Source organism: Astyanax mexicanus, chromosome 11 (genome assembly GCF_023375975.1).
Source record: "Astyanax mexicanus isolate ESR-SI-001 chromosome 11, AstMex3_surface, whole genome shotgun sequence".
In the NCBI taxonomy this organism is placed as follows: domain Eukaryota; kingdom Metazoa; phylum Chordata; class Actinopteri; order Characiformes; family Acestrorhamphidae; genus Astyanax; species Astyanax mexicanus.
In genome coordinates this window covers 43,564,912-43,586,319 of record NC_064418.1, presented here as the reverse complement: position 1 = coordinate 43,586,319, position 21,408 = coordinate 43,564,912, and the positions used below count along the sequence as shown (strand labels likewise).

Sequence of the window (21,408 nt, the reverse complement as noted above, 5' to 3'; positions counted from 1 at the left end):
GCAGTTTTTGAAAGTGTGTACATGTAACTTCATTTACAAAATGAACAAAGCTGGCAAAAACAGCTCATTGTTAAAGTATATTTTTTGAGAATATATTTTGAAAATCTGTTCAAACCATTTAACAATTCAAATTATAATGCTTTTGATGGTCTTTGCAACTTCACTTGAGGTGACTTTCTTGAGTTTAAGCTCTTGATTTTTTCTTTACATAATTAACTAGTTCTTCTCTTCACAACACAACTGATGCTCTTAAACATATTAAATGGGCAAGAAATTTAAGTAATTAACTCTTGATAAGACACAGTTGTTAAATAAAAGCCATTCCAAGTGACTACCTAAAAAAGCTGACTGGGAAAAAGACCAAGATGTGAAAGGCTGTGATCTAAGCAAGAGGTGACTAATCTGAAGAATCTAAAATCTAAAAAACTTACGAAGTAATTTTATCATTTTTTTCTTCAAAGTTTGGGTGACTTTAGTATTAATATACAATGCAGAACATTATAAAAAAATAACTGAATTTAAGATTTGTCCAAACCTTTGATTGGCTGCACAATAAGCATAAAAAATGAAAACAGGTGGTGGCTGACTTTACATGTAACTGAGGACACATACAGTAGGACTTTACTGTCCTAGAATTGGGGCATTACCAGAGGTAAGAGAAATCCAAATAAGTGGCTTGGGTAACTGGTCTTATAAATTGAGGAGAAAATGTGATCAAATTTGAAATAAATGATATATAAATTAGGCTAATAGAAGATGCAGTAGGAATACAAGTATGCACTATAAACATTGGGTAGTAAAAGAAAATGGATATATTATTATTATCCACCACAGTAAAAAAAATATAGTTATAATATTGCCCTTCGATTACTCATTTCACACCATCCTGTATCACATTCTTTACAGCTCAGCCACTGATTTATGTTCACATTTTGAAATATCTGTAAGGTATCGCCTTGAGGTTCTTAACATTTCGTGAGGAAATACATGAAATTAAATAAATAAATGAATAAAACCCAACACAACCTCACTGTCAAATATTCAGGTTGTCCAGTTTGGAATGAGCTTCCATAACTTTTACATTATGACCGACTCAAGATCCCGTGGAGTTAAAAATGTGCCACGGCATTCTTCAGAATCCAGAATACCTTCTTTACAGCGGAAAATAGTATTGACCACTGGAGCAAGTAATCAAACACAGTTGTCTGGAAAACACAAACATAGTTCATATCAAGCACACTTCCTCTGGACAGCAACGTGACCAAGTCAAGCAGACTTTCCACGCCATATTTTATACACGCAAGTGGCAGATCTATTCCCTCCCCCCTCCCCCCTTATTTTCCTAAACCAAGAGAGTGAATCACAACAACTGGAAACTGCTGCTTAGGGAGTGAAATCTGGAAACTTACTTCTTTCTTCCTTCCTCCCCGAGGCTTTCCCATCTCTCTTTCACAGCAGCAGTGACATCCTGCAGACTGGCCCGTGGGTTCTCCTGGAGGACGGACGATCTGCTGTCCTGCTCAAACAGGGCGAAGGCAGACTGGGGCTGACGCACCGAGCGGCTGCTGATCAGGTCATAGGCCGTCAGCTTGGCCCTTTTCTCCATGATCACATTCGAGGGTCTCTTGGAGGGACTGCAGCTCTTGTGTTTGGGGTCCGGCTCTCCGTCCACGTCTCTGTGGGCTTTGGGTAAATGGAGCTTCACGGGCTCGAGGCTCTGTCCTGTGGTTTGATCTGTGAAAGCCTTACCCATGGCCCAGCTTTCAGGAGATATCTCACTGGCTTGACCTTGGTCAGAGTCATCTTTTGAGGGGTCGACTGTAGAGTTCAGCGCAATGTTGTCGACAAACGATGAGAAATTGACACTGTCCAAATCGCTCGAGCTCCTGTGGATTATCCAGTCTTCCGAAGTGGAGGAAGAGCTGGTGTTAGCAGTACTGGGTAAAGATGCCTCACTGCTCTGTTCTGTATTGCTTGTAGTGGTACGTTCTAGTGTCGCAGGTGGAGTGGGTGCACGGGAGTCCAGGCTAGGATGAGGCTCTTTGATGCTTTCAGATATCTGATTCAGAGTCTGACCAACCATAGAACTGGACTGACCATCTCCAATGGTATGGTTGTCGTTACCCACCGAACCATACAAAGAAATCAGTACCGACTCCACTGCTAACAGAACTGCGTCCTGGAGAGAGTAATAAGATCGAACATTAGCCAAACGTGCGTCATATGCTTATTTCGGAGCAAGATAAAGAAGATTTAGGGGGAAAAAACATTTTCACCTTGTTCTGTAGCATCACTTGAGTTTTGTCAGGTGTTAGATTGACATCCACGTTCGAGGCAGGGACGATGATGTTCATCATCAAGACGGGGAAGCGGCGGCTGGCCGATTCATTACTTGAATGAGCCGCATTAGCGTAGTACTGTTTGACTACCTACAAAAACAAGCAGTTAAAATATAACATAAAAATGCAGAAATTAAGAAGTGCTGCAAACGTAATAAAGGTGAGCCAAAAAAGAAAGGTGTTCCTGGGGTACAGGATGTAAAACTCTAAAAGAAAGGGCCGGGAGTAGTGTAAGCTTTGCAATTCATATGCAACACACAAAAAAAAAAAAAAAAAAAAAAAAAAAAAAAAGAATCTGTCCCAGAGCAGAAAATATAAAAAATAGGTAAAAAGCCAATAACACATGGCAAAATATATATAAAAAAAATAGGGTGCCAATGCTTTACAACCTACAGTATTTTACAGACAATAAGGCACACCGTATTATAAGGCGCATTTTAAGCTACACTAGTAAGGAACAAGGGTGTCGCCATGTTTTCCTTCTAATTCAGCAGGTAATTCAGCCCACTGTAGTGCGAAAAATACTCAGTCTGACATCAATGTTCTTGTGGTTGAATAAAGAAAAGCAAAAGCAAAGCTTTCACTACTCCCAATACAAAGTTGTTTCGTTCAGCTAAAATACTATTAAAGGGAGTTTTATGAATGTTTGCAGTAAATGTATATGTAATATGTAAAATTTTACTCTTACTTTTAGCACCTGCCGCTGTGTACTTCAACAAAATAACCCCAAAATATCACCAGAAATGTCATTTTATAAACTATAAACTAAAGAGAAGACATGTAATCAAACCTTCAGGATGTCCTTGTGATGCACAGGCCGACTGTTCACAAAAACAAAAGTCTTGTCCGACGTATTGGAGCTTGTTGAGTTGAGATCGGAGTTTGGTTTTGGGAAGTATCCCTCAATGGCAATCTGATCAAACAGGAAAATACAGATGTAGTTATTTCAGGCCATGGAGAGGTTTATAGTACATCAATTAATTGATAATTAGTTGACACTAAATAGTTGGGCATTTATAAATCAGTAGTTAGAGTGCTGAGTTCTTAAGCACAAGGTTGTGGATTTGATAAATAAATACAATGATTTAGACTTTTAAGTGTTTTTCCCCAATTTACATTAAAATAATATCATCAAATAATATTTATTGCCAAATATTTGGTGCATCCCTTTGTAATAAAGGCATTTTATAGCTTATTTAAAGCCCCCCAGAAGATGTTGTGGCCAGCAGGGGCTGCTAGTGGGCAGCTTTATCTCAGGGCCAGTGAGTTCTCTGCATTTATTAAAAATACTCAATTCCAAGAACCCATTTTCTGTGTTTTTCTGTCCTGAATGAGAGAAAGAAACTGGTTAAAATCCAGTTTTTGCATATTTTAATACCAAATCTTCCCTCAGTCTCTTCCCGCTTGACCTTTACAGTCCTCGTAAATTGTCAGTGCACATTAAGGCCCGCATGAGCTTTTTCCAAACAAACAAAATTACACCCTGTTGAGCCTCTGACACCATCTCAGTGCCTAATTACGATTTCACTGGCCAGTCAGAACACATTTGTCATCTCGTAACCAGGCACTTGCCAGGCTCCTACAAGCTGCAATGAAAACAGCACTCTTGGCACGACGCAGTTATACACCAGGAAAGTGTTGAGATGAGAAACGGTTCCAAATGACTCCTATATTGGGACGCTGGAGCGCAGCGTTATGAATTAACAATCGCAGCTGTTGGCTTGCAAGTGGCCGTGTTTAATTGCCGTTTCTTCCTACTATAATTGCTGGTATTGTAACTTCCACAATAGGCGCTTCTGTTACCTATACTTTGCCATTACAACATTTGTCAATTACTGTGGCACAGGTGACCCTGTCCCTCGAGTTTCGCATACTGAATGGAAGCTATTATTCCAGGATAACAGGATGTGGGCCACATTGCCAACACGGCCCTTGGCAATGACATTCAATTCATGTAATTGGAAAAGCACAATGACACAAAACACAAGAGCCTAATTCCTCAATACAAACTGACCTTAGATCATTCTAAATTTATATATCAACATGACCGTAGCAGGCTAGTGGTTGGGAAACAAGGGATTCAGTTATTAAACAGACGAATTACAGAAATGGGGAAAAAGCTAGCTAATTAATAAAAACTTCGGGAGCTTTATGTAAATCTTTGTTTTATATCATCCAAATCTTTATTTACTATTGTTAGATTATATGTAATTGCATTAGTATTAAATTTTAACAAGCGAACAAGTTTATAAATTCAATCCCAGGACAACTGCAGGACCACAGCTCACTCAGTTATGAAAGACTTGGATTCAAACGTGTAGTAGAGCTGCAACTAATGATTATTTTGGTAATCATTATAATGATCTGACAATTATTTTCCGATTAGTCAGTTAATCAACGATTAGCTCTCTATGCCCTGCTTGTAGTGGTTAGAGCTCCTGTTTCTCGCTTTCTCCATTGCTTCAAAACGATAGAAACAATTGAATGTGGGATTTTAAATGCCCTTTATATGTGGAAAGTGCTGATATTTGGTGAGAAAATAGGTAATCTGTTGTGCTCGGGCACCTTTGGAGATGCAGGCCAAATGAACAATTAGTTGACAGTGAACATTTGAAATCGACAATTTCTTTTAATCGCCATTGTCAATTATATCGACTAATTGCAGCTCTAATGTGTAGTGATTACTTTTCGACTAGATTTCAATTAGACCAAGAAATGTGGTCTTCAATAACCATCACTATCACTAACACTAACAATGCTTTGTGTCACTAGGTGGGTAAAGAGCAGCACATGCTTGCTCTGAAACATGTGAAATCAGCCACCACCTTTTTTCCAAAGTGTTGCCAATGCAGCATCAATAGGAGGAAAGCGCTGCATCCCTAGCTTTGATAAATTAGCCAAGAGATGCCTGTGCCAATCAGCAGCACAATAGGTGTGATAAGGTGAGGAAGCACCATCTACACCCTCAGGTGGTGGTAAAGACAGTGGAGGTGTCCAGAACTATACATATGGCAGAATTCAGAAGTCATGTTCAATGCAGGACACCCCAAAAGCATATTCCTCGAGTGATATTTAGCAGTGTTATTTAGCTTCCAAGGGACATGGCAAATATAATGGGATGAGATACTGTGATGGGGGGTCAGATATGTACTTTCAGTTTGGTAATTGACAAGATGTTTTGACAGCAGTGTTCCAGCACTGGTTTGAGTAAAGAAGCCTTGTATTGTGGAAGCTATAGGGAGTAGGCGTCTGTTGTAGTGGTAAATTGTGCTGTCAGTTAATAAATGCTTAAATAAGCAGATTTGAGTCACTTTCATATGTGGTCTTAATTCGGATATGTATTCGATCCACGGACATGCAATATGGTCAAATCGGAATCCATACATTTTCTTTTTCTTTTATTCTGTGCTACGTGCTTCTCTCTCGTACCTCTCTTGGTGCAGCTGTGCAGCTATAGCTGCAAAAAAACAGCAAAAGCAAACCACCTGTCCTTTTTTTATCTCCTCCTTGACCTGAACATGAACTTCAGACCAGCTGTTTACTGTTTTCCCACTCCAGCAAAAGATGCTCCACATACGAGCTGCTAACAAACGCATCAATTTCCCTTTGTAAAGCTACGAGTCGTCTCTGAAACATTATATATATTTTTTTGTTGGTGAAGAAGGTGAGGTTTATACAGGTATCATTGTGCGCACGTGAGGCGTTTCAGGAACAGATTCGTTTACATTACACACAGATACAGCTCACTTACATTTGTGAATGTGAACAGTCAAGAAAGCCAAATCAGATCTGAGCAAAAAATCGGATCTGAGCAATGTGGCTTGTATTGTGAACATGTGACCTGGTCCCACCCGTTTTCAAAATATGTTTCCAAGCAAAGTGGATAGTTTAGCTATTTGTTATTAAATGCTAGATTTTTTCATGACACTGGTGATAAGAATGTAGGGCACCATGTGTGCACTAACGATAGCTGCCCCTCCAACAGGGCAATTCTGCCTAAATGCTGGGTTTAGAGTCATTCTGTTTTACACTTAAATGACCCCTATGATAATTGTGATACACTGCTCAGGATAATTTCTGCAAAAAGCCAGGACTTTCGCTGGAGCCTGGGGAAAACAGAACACGCAACTATCGCAACGGGAATCAGAGGTGGAAAAGGTCACTGGCTTATATAATGACCCGAACTGAAGGAGGGTTTCCAAAACAAAAACAACAAATTTTCCCTTTTTTTTTTTTATTTTTTATAAAATGGCCTAGGAACCACGCTCCACATCTGTCAGGCAGGATTAGCAGAGTGAGCAGATTACACCTGCCGTGACCAAGCAGAAACCAGCTCTCCACAGCAGCTCAATTACCAACAGTGCAGCACCTTTTCCCAAGAAGAAAACCATTAAATCCTCCCAGTATGCCTGCGAGTGCATGTGTGTTTGAGGGGAAAAGGGGAAAAGGGGAAGAGGACGATGTTGGTGAGGTACCAGTGTAATCACCTGGTCTGAAATCAGAGACGGTGAGGGTTGTAGGAGTAATAAGGAATGTGTATGCCACACAGCCGGCCATGTGAGTGAATGCTTTCTCCTTGCGTTCGTTGCCCTGTGAAAGTATAATTGGTGCCAGCACAGTAGGGGTGTGGCTCGGGGCCAGCACAGCCCAGCTATGTCCCTCTGATGCGTTCCCTTCGCATGCACTGCGGCCCACGCGGGCCTGCTTTAAATCACGGCTGCATTTGTTGCAGGATTTTGATGCATCTGTGAAAATGTGCAAATATGCAATAATCTACTGTGGGTTACATATATACACCTCTTGAAAAAAAATAAGAGAGCACTTAAAAATTATGAGTTTCTTTGATTTTACTAAATTGAAAACCTCTAGAATATAATTAAGAGGAAGATGGATGATCAGAAGCCATCAAACCACCAAGCTGAACTGCTTGAATTTTTGCACCAGGAGTAAAGGCATAAAGTTATCCAAAAGCATTGTGTAAAACTGGTGGAGGAAAACATGCCAAGCTGCATGAAAACGGTTATTAAAACCAACCAGGGTTACTCCACCAAATATTGATTTCTGAACTCTTAAAAACTTTATTAATATGAACTTGTTTTCTTTGCATTATTCGAGGTCTCAAAGCTCTGCATCTTTTTTGCTATTTCAGCCATTTCTCATTTTCCGCAAATACATGCTCTAAATAACAATATTTTATTTGTAATTTGGGAGAAATGTTGTCCGTACTTTATAGAATAAAACAACAATGTTCATTTTACTCAAACATATATCTATAAATAGAAACTGAAGTGGACTCTTAAGTCCAAATGTTTCTTTCACTTGTTGGTTCTGTATCACTCAGCTACTCAGCTTGTCTATTTCTATTGGTTATTCATCATGAAACGTTGCCCCAAATGCTGATACACAATATTCTAAAAAGTGTATGGTTGTGAAATATAGCGTGGCTATTTAAACAGTACCTCATAGCTTTCATGATCTCAAAGTGGGCCATGCGTAGGTCAGAGCTGACATAAATCCAAGCATGACCAAAGTTCAGCTATTGCCCGCAGGCCCTCTGAGATGGGCTTTTTATTGAAGGGGCTACCTGGGCAGAATGCTGAGTCATTCATGCAAAAATTCATTGCTGCGGAATGCACAAGTAAAAGGAAGAGAAACAGCACTCCGGGGACGGGAGAGCCGTACAGAACGAAACTGTTACATGAGTCCCTGAGCCCTGCAGCTCAGCGGGAGCCCAGCGATGTTTTAAAGCGAAATTCAGCACAACATGACATGTCAAGGCTTCACTGTTGATTCATTTGGAGTAATTTAAGATGTGACCGCGGGGAGAGGCAATGGTCGGAGTAATCTGTTGATTGTCCAAACATTTGTCTTTCTCCTCGCAGAGCTGGGATGTAAATTTAGGTTATGAGCGTAAGTTTTATCGTTTTTTTTTTTTTAATAGATAAATAAAAAACAGTAATCTGTGAAATAACAGTGCAACGAACATTCCCCACACCCCCAAACCTTACAGCTTCTGAACTCTGGCGCTAGCTGTGCACGGGAACCCCACTGCTCTCGCTGGAAACCATAACTTCGCCCATGTTTTCTCAGAGCGTCACTGACCTCTGGTTGCTCCTGGCGATGCTGGACAGGCAGCAGGTTGGCCGCGGAGGCTGCTCCGAGCACGGCCATGAGCGCTGCCCGGTGATCCGACACCCTGGCCTTCTGCCAGACCGTGGCCTGAAACAACACGGTAAAACGGGTCAAGCTATTTTCTCTCATCCTAAAATAAGACCACCTGTGGGATTACGTGCTCACACACTAGCCACTAATCACAGCCTTTCGATCCGCGATTAACGCTTTAGACACTTTCACACTTTACATTTCAGAAATTTAAGAAATTAAATTAAGAAATCAACCTGTGTAAAGGCACAGAAATCTGCGCTGTCAGCTCAGGCATTATTGCTCTTGCATTCTTCAGCAACTTTACCTAATTCTCCTATTGTGCCTGCATGCTTCAACTAATTCTTTATATACAGAACTGCTTCACAGACATATGAGACAAAACACAAGACACATTCATGACTATTGTAAGACCTAATAATTAAAAACACAAAACAAATAAATAGATAAATAAAAAAATACAGAACAATGCAAAGGTTGTTGTATAGTAAGAATAAAAATGTTCACTATTTGTCCAGTAAAAGTTTATCACAGAGTATAACACTAGAATAAATACCATAACATAGTAAGTAACAAGTAAAATAAAAAATACACTACGTGTTTCTATAAGCTTCTGCAATGTCACAAGATTTATTTCAATCCAGTGTTGCTGGATTAATTTTTCACCAAGATCTTGCAGCAGCATTGCTGATGGTAGAGTCTGACCACTGCACAAAGCCTCTCTTCTCCATCCAGCACATCCCAATGATTCTCAATGAGGTTAAGATCTGGACTCTGTGGTGAACTCTCTCTCAATCCGTGTGTGAAAATGATGATCTCAGGCTCCCTGAACCCTGAACTCTTTCACAATTCCAGACCCATAAATCCTGACATTGTTATCTTGGAATATGGCCGTGAACATCAGCGAAGAAAAAATCCATTGATGGAATAACCTGGTCTATATTCAGCATATTCAGGTAGTCAGCTGACCTCATTCTTTAAGCACATACTGTTGCTGAACCTAAACCTGCAGACCAACTGCAGCATCAACCAATCCCACAACATTTACTTACTTAAATCCAATCATCAGCATCACTGCATTTATTAAATCATCTTTTTATAAGAGTCTAGAGTTATTTATAGTCCTCATCAGATCAAAATCTGCTCTGGCAAATCAGTGATTAATGACTGTAACCAGGTGAGCTGCTGATGGAATTGAACACATCCACTGGAACACAGGTGGGTACCAAGCTCTGTCCTTCACACTAGCTCACAAGTTCTTAACTACCAATACTTACTTCAAAATGAGAAATTCTTCTTTCCTTCTACTGTTTTTTTGTGTTTATCTGCATCCTGTAAAGTGATCTAAAGTTTTTATATTAAAGTTTTAAATCAGATTTTTCGCATTTGTATTTGAGGATTTATTTTGCAAAAATATGTTTAAAGGGTAGAACTTTCTGTTTTTGCAAATAAGCAAATGCAAATAAGACCCATACATTACTTATCACAGTGTGCTATTTGAGAGAGTCAGATGGTCCTCTTTTTCTGTAAGGGAAATACACTGGTTGCTGTTTATCTATAAGGCTTTTGTCTGTGTAATTAAAGCATATATTACTTCATTGAGCATATATTACCTCTTTGCTCACTGTAAAAGATATACCTTACTTAACCAGTTTACTGAGATTGGTAAGACTGCTTTTAGTTACAGTGTACGTTTTTAAATCTGAACTTTCTAACTATTTTAGCTCTAAATATTTAATTTAGTTTGTACCTATATTTGTTATTTTTCATATTTATTGTTCTATTTTTAATAGTTTATATTTTATTCATATTGTATTGTTGCTTATTTAATATGAATTTTTAATGCATTACTTTCCTTCTAGTCTCTCTGAGGCTTTTAGCTATATTGTAAATTAGGGTTCCACCTCAATGATGATGATGATGAAGATGATGAAAAACATCCTTATTGTCTAGATGAATAGTTAATAATATTCAATATACAATATATTGCCACTGTCATTCATCATAACATTTTAATACAATGTTAATAACAGCCAGATGCACATTATACTAAAAAGCAACTGGCAACTAGGGTAAAATAAATTTATAGAAATACAGTTATTTTTTCTATTAATCTTTCTAAGTAATGTCTATAAGTCCACATTATATCTGACTCAGATATTTCTCGATCGTCAGTGAGCGTCATCCCTGTGCGAGGGCAGTTGCATTAGAAATGGACACATATTTTCACACCCCTGCGCTTGCCTGTCGTTGGCACTTCCAGTAGCACGTATATATATCCAAGGTGTTGATTTCTGAAGTGCATTCAGTGCACAGCACGCATCTCGGCTATGAAATCCACAATTTGGTGAGCGTAAAAGGATCAGTCTAGTAAACAGCTTTTGGAGAACTCATGAAACCCAAGCCTGGACGAAGTGCAACGTTTGTGATACGAGATACGACTGGAAGTGCTGATTGGATGAAATTACTCTATGCTCCTCCCCTGACGATCTCCTGCATTAATTTAATTAAAAAGTTAGGCGGAGGTCACCGTGAACCCAGCCGTACAGCCTGAAAACTCTCTATAAGTATCACTTACATGACCACCTGTTCCATACACCGTTCGCTTGCATGGCTGTGTAGCTCTTAAAGCCAATCTGCTATTGCACTTAAAATCAAGCCAGTAAACCTCACACCCACTCTGCTTGTTACATTAGGCTTATATGACAGCCTTAGGCCTGCAGCCATAGCCTTATATGATTAAGCTTAGTGGTTAATCTAGCTGTTGCATAAGGCGGCCACTTTCCTTCCTCGACTTCTAATGTGGATAAGTATGAACACAGGCTTCAATCAATAACCAATAATCAGTAATCAAATGTTTAACAATTTGGTGATTAAACCAAAAAAGCTCAGGGTGATGTTCTTTTAAATCTAAATCCATATATCTACTGAACATCCTGAGAGCATCACAGGCCAGTAACTGAATGTGTGTTCATCTGACCTTACTTCCATAATGTTACTTCTGGAGATAAAACTAGCTCCTTTAAAAAGTGTATTTTCATTTTCTAGAGGTCTATTCCAACTGTTTTAACAATTTATGGCTGCAGCAGTCCAAATTTGAAACAATGGCCATTCACGCAGGTGAAACAGTGGCAAACAATGACGAGTCATATTCTGTACGCTGATCAGCGAATGCATATGTCTGCAATGTTTTATTTCTTTGCATTAAAATACCTGTCCATACTATGCTAGAGGTGGGGATACATTACCTAGCTATGGTTTGCAAACCTTACTGGAGCTCAGTGATTACCTGTTAAGGAGAAAAGAGCCAGTTTGCACTTTTCCATGGCTACAGCTCATTGGTTGCATGCTGTTGTGTTCTATACCTGCCAACCCTGGGCGTGGAAATGTTAGTGGGTGAATATGTGATGATATACCCTGATCATGTTATGAGTTACTACAGAAAACAGAATGCTTAATGTTTTTAATAACTTCATATGAACTACATGAAGATGTTAAAATACAAGTTAGAATTTACATCAGAAAGTATTGTGTCACCTTATCACAATAAAAAAAAAAAAACATAAATAAGCTGCACAATTAATTTAACTGATTCAATTAAAAACTTTGTACCAATATTCAGAACTGGGTCTAAGCTAATACAACGTTACAGCATGCCGACACAGGTCCACATATTAAACCATATGCACCCCATGCATACGACTAATACATTCCTCAAATGTTTCTCATGGATGGAAGTCCAATGCAAAACATGTCTGGGTACCAGACCTCAGCCTCTGCTTTCCAGGAAGGCCGTGATTGGTGGCGGAAAATTCCCTCCGTCCGGCTGTGCTGTCAGAATTTATCTCCTGGCACACGAGCACGTCTTATGTTATCTTTGACTGCTAACAGGGTCTGACTCTTGAAATCGAACCAAGAACATATTTATGACCTCCTCGACCAGTAGGAGAAATCATCAGCGATAAACAAATTTACAATCAGACGAGCAGCAGAAAACATCCCACATATGAAAACAAATCTAAAGCTCTGCTGATTGATGTTGGCTGAAACAGGGTTGTGATGTGAGGCTCAACATAGCGGAGTAAATAACTAGGTGTAAAGCACGAGTTTTACAAAGTGGGATCAGGAGTGTAGGCTATTCGTTGATACATGAGGCCACCCTGTGGCCAATCATCATGATGCAGGCAAAAATTTGTCATGAAGATGAAGTTTTCTTTTTTTTTTTTAAAGATATGCCTTTTACAATAATTCTGTTATTAAATTGTCATATAAAATATGGACATTAACTTAATATTGCCTATTTTATAATAAAAAAATATTTCTTATTTAGGATATATGTATATACTTATTATTTGGTTTAGGATATATAAAAGTTCAAGTTTTCCAAGTTTCAATTCCTTAGTTATTAATAATATAAAATAAAATAAAATGCATTGCTCTGTTAAACGGTTCAATTGCTTTATTATGCTACCATGTTATTATTATATCAGTGGCTTAAACTTAGACAAAATTACAATAATTGTGTTTGTTTATTGAAATGATTTGTCCAAGAATATATCGTTCTGGCAAAAATAATCATCATGACATAAAATGATAATGTAATAGCACAATAATACAATTACACATCAATTGTCAAGAACAGTAAATATTCAGACACTGTAAATAATATATATAAAAAAAACTATATCCTACATAAAAAAGCAAGAATTAAAATAAAACCACTTATTTTAAAGCTGACACAAAAGCTAATTCACATTAATTGGCTCCTCTTGTTAAATTACCATAATGGGTAATATTAAGGCCAGCTTCAAATATGAGATTTTGTCTATTCATTGTTTTAATGTACATCAATAACGTCCTGAGTTCTGAGTGAATGGTACACTGATACACAAATACACCGACCACTGACCTCTCCAACAGTCACAATGATCTTTACTCAAAAAAGCTTTCTGGAAACTGGTTGAAATTATATCTACCTATGTATCTCTCTGTGTGTTTCTGGTGTGTTGGAGCGACAGGGAGTAAAGATGATTTGACATGATATGAGCTTGCCAAGCTGGAAAATGGATCAAAGGTGAGCTCTTTAAAAGCATGTTGTGCCCTTCCTCCTGAACATGGCACATATACATGGTGATAGAAAAGCGTCTGTAACTCTTTTATAGTAAAACATCTGACACAGACAGTTATGACACTGTAATTAGTAAGAGTGAGAATCATAGAGCTTCTCACGATACAACAATACCATCTCAATACTCTGCCCATGATAACCATGCTATCAAAATACTGTAATTTCTGAAAAATATCAAATTTAACCTCTAATGCCTATCCAAGCTCTATAAAAGGTTCTCAGACTCCTTAACACACAGAGACAGAGCTGAACCCCCCCCCCCCCACCATCTCACACCCAACACACTCACACAAAACTGAACTGAACGCCCCACCACCATCATTTACACACACAAAGACTAAACTTGACCCCAACACACACACACCCACTCAGCACACAGAGACTAAAATGTCTTTATTCCTTCAGCAATATTTGCTGCACTCTCAAAAACTATAAACTCTACCTCAGTAACTGCTGTGATTATATATGTTCTATATGTTACAGTATGTCACACATCTCTGCACCTTATCCTCACTATACACTTTATTATACCGTATCGGTACGGCACTGTCCTGTCTTATAAATTGTCTCGTCTTTTGTATTTATTGTTATTTAGTGTTATAATTTTATATTTTATGTTGCACTGTTGCCACTCCTGCACTTTATGTTGTCTATTGCTTGTTGTCCCATGTTGCACCATGGTTCAGGAGTAATGTAATTTCACTACACTGTGTACCTGTACTCAGATGATATGACAATAAAAGCCTCTTAACTTGACTTGACTCATGCAATTAATTCAATTAGTCAGGTCGGGTAAAAATATCCAGATACATCACGGGCGTCAACGCATTACCGTTGACAGCTCTAGTCTTTTTAAACACTTTCACATTTCTGCAGTAGTTCTTCTATGCCATCACTCAACAAACCAGCTGAAGCATCTTTATTTTTAGGACTGTTGCTGTTCTTTGGTCCTCAACCGAGAGAGAAATAAAAGTCAGTGCCAATAATGCAAAAATATCATAAGGCTGCAAAATGTTAAACAGAGCCAAAATATTCGGTGTGGTAAAATGTGTTTTGTTCATTTTTGGAATGTATTGGTGTGCAAAAATAGTAATCAACCTGGCAGATGACAGAAGTGGATATTTGAAAAATGCAAGAAAAACAGACCATAAATAATCTCTACTACGCAAAAATAGTAACCGTCTGGGTCTTACTGTTATCATAGGCACATTGCTGCTGCTGCTGCAGCTCAGCCACTCAGCACTTCCTCCTGCACTGCCTCTAAACCCATACATCACCAAATTTTAACTGATGGTGGAGTCAGCAAAAATCAGGGGGTTTAGTGCCCCTTTCACAAAAAACTGCTTCAGTTGCTTATTTGATGCCACATAAGAACCATGTCTGATTTACCAGTTAATGATTCATGTTTTGCCACAGAGACTGTGAGGTTGAAGAACCTTCACAATTATATCAAACCTTCAAAAAAATAATTACACTCTACTATAATTGTGTTTCTTTATGGAACCAAAAGTTCCATGTTATTACAGAATCACCTGAAGCACCTTTATTTTTAAGAGTGTATTGCGATTCACAAACAATACAATGTGTGTTTCTTTATAATGACTGTCCAAAAATCTAATATAAAACATATTTCATATTATTAATATATATTTTAAGTAAGTCACCGTTTACAAAATAGACAAATGTCTATTCTATTGAATGGATGCAACTGTTATATTTACACTAAATAAAACTTCAGTATATATTTTGCTGCAGTAGTATATAAAATATATAGAAATACATTTCTGTATATGCCAAGAACATTGTTATCACAAAAATACCATGAAATATTGTGATATTATTTTATGGCCACATCGCCCACCTCTATCCTCTATAACTAATTCAAAAAGTACTGGATGGAGCACCATCATTCCAGAGAACACAGATCCACTGCCCCACAGCTTGATGCTGGGGAGTTCATATCTCTTTAGCGCACAATAGTCCTATTTTCTCTACAGAGACAAAACAAGCTGTTTGTGCATTTGTTCATCTGGGTCGGAAATTGGTGCAACTTAAATTAGCTTAAAGCATTCATTAGAAGCAGTGTTCATATTACCAGATCATGGTAAAAGCAGAAAGACCAAATACCACTTTACTAAAAATATCAGAAGCCCTTAGACCGGGACTTAGGACCAGGAATTATTAGCATTCAGCAGCTGATGGAAAAGGAAAGTGTGGAAATAACATAAAACGGCTCATGATTCAAAGCATATCAGCTCATTTTTAAAACATCATGGCAGGGGCATGCAGGACTGCCAGCAGATGGGCATCACTCATCTTTACTAATGATGTGACTGCAGACAGCAGCAGCAGCAGGAAGAATTCTGAAGTAAATAAAGGGGTATTTAGGTGCACACACCCATCATTCAGCCCTCAGCACACTGGCATTCACCTTACCTAATGGAACAATACCTTAAAACACTCACAGTGCCTACTGGGGTCCTTACAGGTTAGAATAGGAATGTGCTTTGGAAAGTCAAGTGAAATCTTTAGTGATGATTTAGTTATGATTTATGTAGAGAGTGAGGGTGTGAGAGAGAGGTGCCTCGCATCTAAAAATATCAGACACTGGCATCAACCCAAAACTCTTGTAGCAATGCTCTGTTTAAATATAGATAACATTATTTACTGTATTTACTCATTATAGTTACAGCTATACCACTATTCCACCTTAAAAGATTCACTGAACACAGAAAAAAAAAGAACATTTATATGATTTATACTGTATATTGCTTGATTAAACTTCCCAAAAGGCTACAATACACTTACAAATTTCCTTAAAAGTGAAGTACTTTATTTACTTGCATGTGTTAATTGAATACTACTATGAAGTTTCTGTTCCCCCTTAAAGAGCCACTAAATCCTAAACCATATATATTTTTTTGCATTAAAAGCTGAAATGTGTTCCTTTAAAGTAATGAAACATATCAGTCCTTCTTAATTTTTTTATAAACATTTTTTAATCTTTAAGAAAATGCTTTTATTGTGGTAATTTCCGCCTCTGCAGCGCCCTCTCAGGTTCAACTGTGTTATAGACGTGGATGATGATTCCATGTACTTCGGTACACAGACACATTACAATACGCAGATAATCAGACAATCAGACAATCAATAAAACCTCCCCCCTGCTGACGTCCAACCATCTGCGTCTCACCTCTATGAGAAGTACACTGCTGCAGCTCAGCCAATCAGCTCCTCTTTCTTCCCGGCCTCTAAACCCATACATCACCCAATGCCACTTCCAAAATGCTTCTCCCATTTTTTTTTAAGCCTTTTTAAATTTAAGCTAAAGGTGGAGTCAGCTACAATCAGGGTTTAGTGCCACTTTAAATACAGCCAATATAGTCACACAATCTGAGATATCAGGGTTATTATATATGGATATTCTGATATCAATGTAAAACAAGTTAATCAAAATCTTAAATCTGTTTAAATTTCCCAAAGGTTTTTCAGCACTTTGCTTGCCTGTATTTATTTTTACCAAAGCTGAGAAGTCACCAAAGAATTTTGGTGTGTGCATTCAGTGTGAATTCACTGTGGACCTCAACCTCACTCTGCCTCCAGTCTTATGTTATGAAGAGCTCCCTCTGTTGCTGTGTGCAGGTAATGCAGGTAATTTGAGTTTGCTTTTACTCACAGAATTATCCCCGCTCTTTCAAAGCATTTACTGTAGAGCTCATACTGTGATAACAAATTAAAATTAAAGCACGATTTATCTTACCGCTCTGACCCACTACTACCTATAACTGACATGAAAAAAAAATTTAGGTTTCATAACAAACCTTATTATGAGTAAACACAATCCTCAGCTCTGGCTTGATAACGGCATAAGCCATCAGCAGATCCTGCACCTTCTTCACCTCCTCTTTGCACTTTTTAGAGTTGGAGTAATACTGTCTCCTGACGGGGAGGTTCTTGAACAGTTTCAGAGCGCACACAGTAGTACCTGTATATATAAAAAAAAAAAACAATAATAATAAATCATATTGTTTTTTTTGTTTTTATTAACAGTTTAAACTGAATAATTTGTGGATTAAGGATTGCTTACCTTGGCCAAGATGTGACGGCTTCTGAGAGATGACACGACCACTGAGGTCGAGTGTATACTGGGTGCTAACATCATCAGCAGCAGTTTTGGTTGTAACAACCACCTAGATAAGGACAGAAAACAATATAAAAAGGAAAAAAGAAGAATAAAAATATATAGTTTACCTTTAGCTTTATATAATAAGAGCTGGAAGGCTTAAAGAGATTTTGTTATGCATGTTAAACTTATTAAACTAATTTTAAGTGATATGTGATTTTTAATCCAGGCTGATTCTAAACTGCGTGTAGTTTTTAAGTGTCTAACAGTAATAAACATGGGGAAAGTTGTCTAAAAGTGTGTTTTCTGTATGTTGTTGAATCTGAATCTAAAGAGCTCTTAGCAAAGTGGACATGTTTCAATTATGCAGACTGATCCAACAGTGTTACTGACAGCCTGTGATTTTATTGGCATCAGTAAAAATAACAGATAACTTGTCAATTATTGCTGTTGTTTTATAACTCTGGAAAGCTCTAAACACTACAATATTAATATTACTTTAAATTGTATGATATGATATCTTTTGCTGTTTATTAAAGTTGTAAGAGCTGTGTCAGTAAAGCACTGATAAACATTACAGTCAGTAAAACACTGGATAAACTAAAACTATAGGAAAATAAAATAGAAAAAATAAAACAATAAAATTACATTGGATTATATTACTGGATTTTCATATATTTAGTGCAACACTAACGGAATAACATATTAACATAATAAATAATAATGTTATTACTAAGTTTGTTCTGTAGTGTAAATTACTTAGGCCTGTCTGTGCAATGTGAGGTAATGTACTGGTAAAACATATTAATACTACCAACCATGATGTTACTTAAGCTTACAGTTAAAACAGAGTTCTTGAGTTTGGGTTTATAAAAGTCTTATAAAACTGATAGAGATTGTTTTAACTGAACTGTTTGTCTCTTAAAATGATAAATATTCTATACAGTACTAAATATTTCTGTTAATAAAAACAGGTTGCTTTTAAAAATATAAATCTAATGCTTTTGTCTATTAAACATTAGTAAAATACTATTAAACAAGAATGTATATGGAACAGATACACACAAAAGGAAATGGCAAGTACCTCAGAAATGGCACATATGGATGCCAGAGCTTCTCCTCTGAAGCCATACGTCTCTAGATGCTCCAAGTCTTCATGGCAGGAAATCTTAGATGTGTAATGTTTCACTGCCATAACAGAAGCATCAGCAGACTTGATTCCACAGCCATTGTCTCTCACCTCAATCCGATCCAAACCATAGTTCTCCTACAATTAAAACCTTCTGCATTAACAACATATGCAAATACTGCTGTTTCCTCCACTAATATAACTGTACATAATGCACAATTTACACGCTCACCAATTTAACCTCGAGACTTGTAGAGCCAGCATCAAGAGAGTTCTCAATCAGCTCCTTCACAACGTTTAAGACCGATGTGATCACCTGCGAGCTGGAGAGCAGACGCACAGTCTCTGCTGAAAGTGCTTTCATGACGTTTTCACCTGAAAGAACAGAGAAAAACAGTGTGGTCAACTCTCTCTTAGGGTCCCTATTAACTTGGAACACTCTAAATTAATTTGCTGATGAACATTAAGAGTATGTCATACTAAAATTATGATCAATAAAAACCCCTTTCAGAGGTACATACTTGTAGCTTTAGTATATACTACTATTACAATCAGTACAAAATGCCCAATAATGACCTCATGTTTTTGCTGTTGTTCTGATTGGCTGTTAGGATTGTCAGACAAGTTCTGATCTATATAATTGATACAACTTCTTTTTGTTTTTTGTGTTTCCTGAAAATCTTCAAAACATTAGTTCATTTTAAGAAATGAGGGTGACACTCATGTACAGTACAAAGGGACTAATAAAGGGAAAAATAAATAAAAAAAGGGTAATATTAAATGAAAAAAAAATCTCAGTCCATACAGCTACCTAGAAATCCTCTACAATTAGTGGCTGTTAAAATATGAAAATGATAACTTTATGTCTTGTCATTTAATATTTCTTTTTCTTTTAATAATTAGGATAGGTTAGGTTTCTGGTTGGTTCTATTACTGGACTGTATGATTAACTCTCCTCTTAAACAATTAAAACAAAAATTAAAAGAGTCATAGCAAAAAGTTTTTTGTGTTTTTAGTGGAAAAATGAGATAGTAATATGGCATAGTGTTGATAGTCATCTACAATGCATAAAATGTATTAAATAAAGAAATAAAGAAAATCATTGAATGAGAAGGTGTTCAAACTCCTAAGTGGTCCAAAAATATGTAGATTTTATAATTTATAAAATAAAATAATGGGTGATTTTTAAAATAAGATTTTCTTTTACTTGAAAATGTGCATTATATATTAAGCTGATTTTAGTATAAATGCACTGCTAATAGTAGGGGTGGGCAATATTATATCATATACAATATATCGTGACACAGAAATATCGTGATATTAAAAATCCATATCGTGATAATAGGGCTGTTCTGTCTTAAAAGTAGTCTATTATTCACTGTGAAGCTTTAGGTGTATTCATTGTATAACTGTTTTAGTTTGCAGTTTATATGCATGCACTAAATATTCTGCAATATTATGCTATATTATTTATTTTGCCACATTATGATTATACTGTTATACTATTATACTATATTCCTGAAATTAATTAATTATTTTTCTGTTTTCCTATATCGCCAAGTATGTCGTTATCGCAAAAATACCCTGAAATATCGTGATATTATTTAAGAGCCATATCGCCCACCCCTAGCTAATAGTTTTATTCAGGTCCACTATAAACTTAACTACATTGTGGTGTAATAAGTTCTAACCTGATTATTTAAATTAACAAGCTTTACTATTACTATGCTGTTGGTCTAAAAAGGCTTGCACTAACGTGGCCACGATACATTAGGTACATTATTATGGAAAAATAACTAAATATAGTTAACTTAGCGAGCTAGAGACCAGTTATACACCACATATGGAGAAAACAGTGACTTATAACAGCAGATACAGTAACATGCACACAGTGTACCACTCCAGCAGCTGATACAGGAATAAGCTTTACTTACGGACAGACTCTCAAAGCACAGGAACACTAATATTTCATATAAAATAAATAGAAACCCATCCATAAATATAAAACTCCACACAGAGCATAACTCTCCTCCACACAAACACTCACACACACACACTGCTACAGCGGAAGTAACGCAACAATCACAATAAGGCGCCTTTTTCACGTCAGCTTCATTCTCTATCCTGATTGGCTGTTTGGCATGTCTGTCAAGCTCAGACTGTAATATAGCTGACCACAAAAATATTTAGTACTTATTAATATTTTGCTACACTGATTAATAATAACCTACTTTTTAATACAGAAATATAAAAAAATAAAATGAACTGTTTTGTCAGTCAGTACAAATAAACGCCCGCTTCTTTTCAGTCTTTGCGCTGATTGGCTGTTTGGCTTGTCTCTCAATCTCAGATCGTCATATAACTGACCACAAATGTATTTCATACGTGTTAATATTTTGCCACAGTGATTTATGTGTTTTGCTACAGTGATTTATTTTTATATAAAAATAAAAATAAATAAAATGAATGGGTTTGTCAGTCCGTACAAATAAACGACCCCTTCTTTTTAATCTTTGCGCTGATTGGC

At 37.1% G+C, this 21,408-nt stretch overlaps 1 protein-coding gene across 3 annotated transcripts in view; it reads right to left on the bottom strand.

Annotated features, from left to right (window-relative positions):
• pms1 (PMS1 homolog 1, mismatch repair system component) overlaps nucleotides 1–20,936 on the bottom strand; it is a 33,083-nt gene extending 12,147 nt beyond the window's left edge. Inside the window, exons 1-9 of one of the 3 annotated variants that reach the window (XM_022680079.2) lie at nucleotides 20,816–20,936; nucleotides 19,114–19,256; nucleotides 18,837–19,019; nucleotides 17,717–17,819; nucleotides 17,451–17,614; nucleotides 8,442–8,558; nucleotides 3,130–3,252; nucleotides 2,277–2,429; nucleotides 1,410–2,179 (exon numbers count right to left, since the gene is read on the bottom strand). In XM_022680079.2, the coding sequence (XP_022535800.2) occupies nucleotides 1,410–2,179; nucleotides 2,277–2,429; nucleotides 3,130–3,252; nucleotides 8,442–8,558; nucleotides 17,451–17,614; nucleotides 17,717–17,819; nucleotides 18,837–19,019; nucleotides 19,114–19,245 (1,745 nt within the window). In that variant the 5' untranslated portion in view covers nucleotides 19,246–19,256; nucleotides 20,816–20,936. Of the gene's footprint in view, nucleotides 1–1,409; nucleotides 2,180–2,276; nucleotides 2,430–3,129; nucleotides 3,253–8,441; nucleotides 8,559–17,450; nucleotides 17,615–17,716; nucleotides 17,820–18,836; nucleotides 19,036–19,113; nucleotides 19,257–20,815 lie in introns of those variants that run through there. The other 2 variants (XM_049485059.1, XM_049485061.1) reach the window with 2 other exon arrangements.
• Nucleotides 20,937–21,408: the final 472 nt, after the last annotated feature.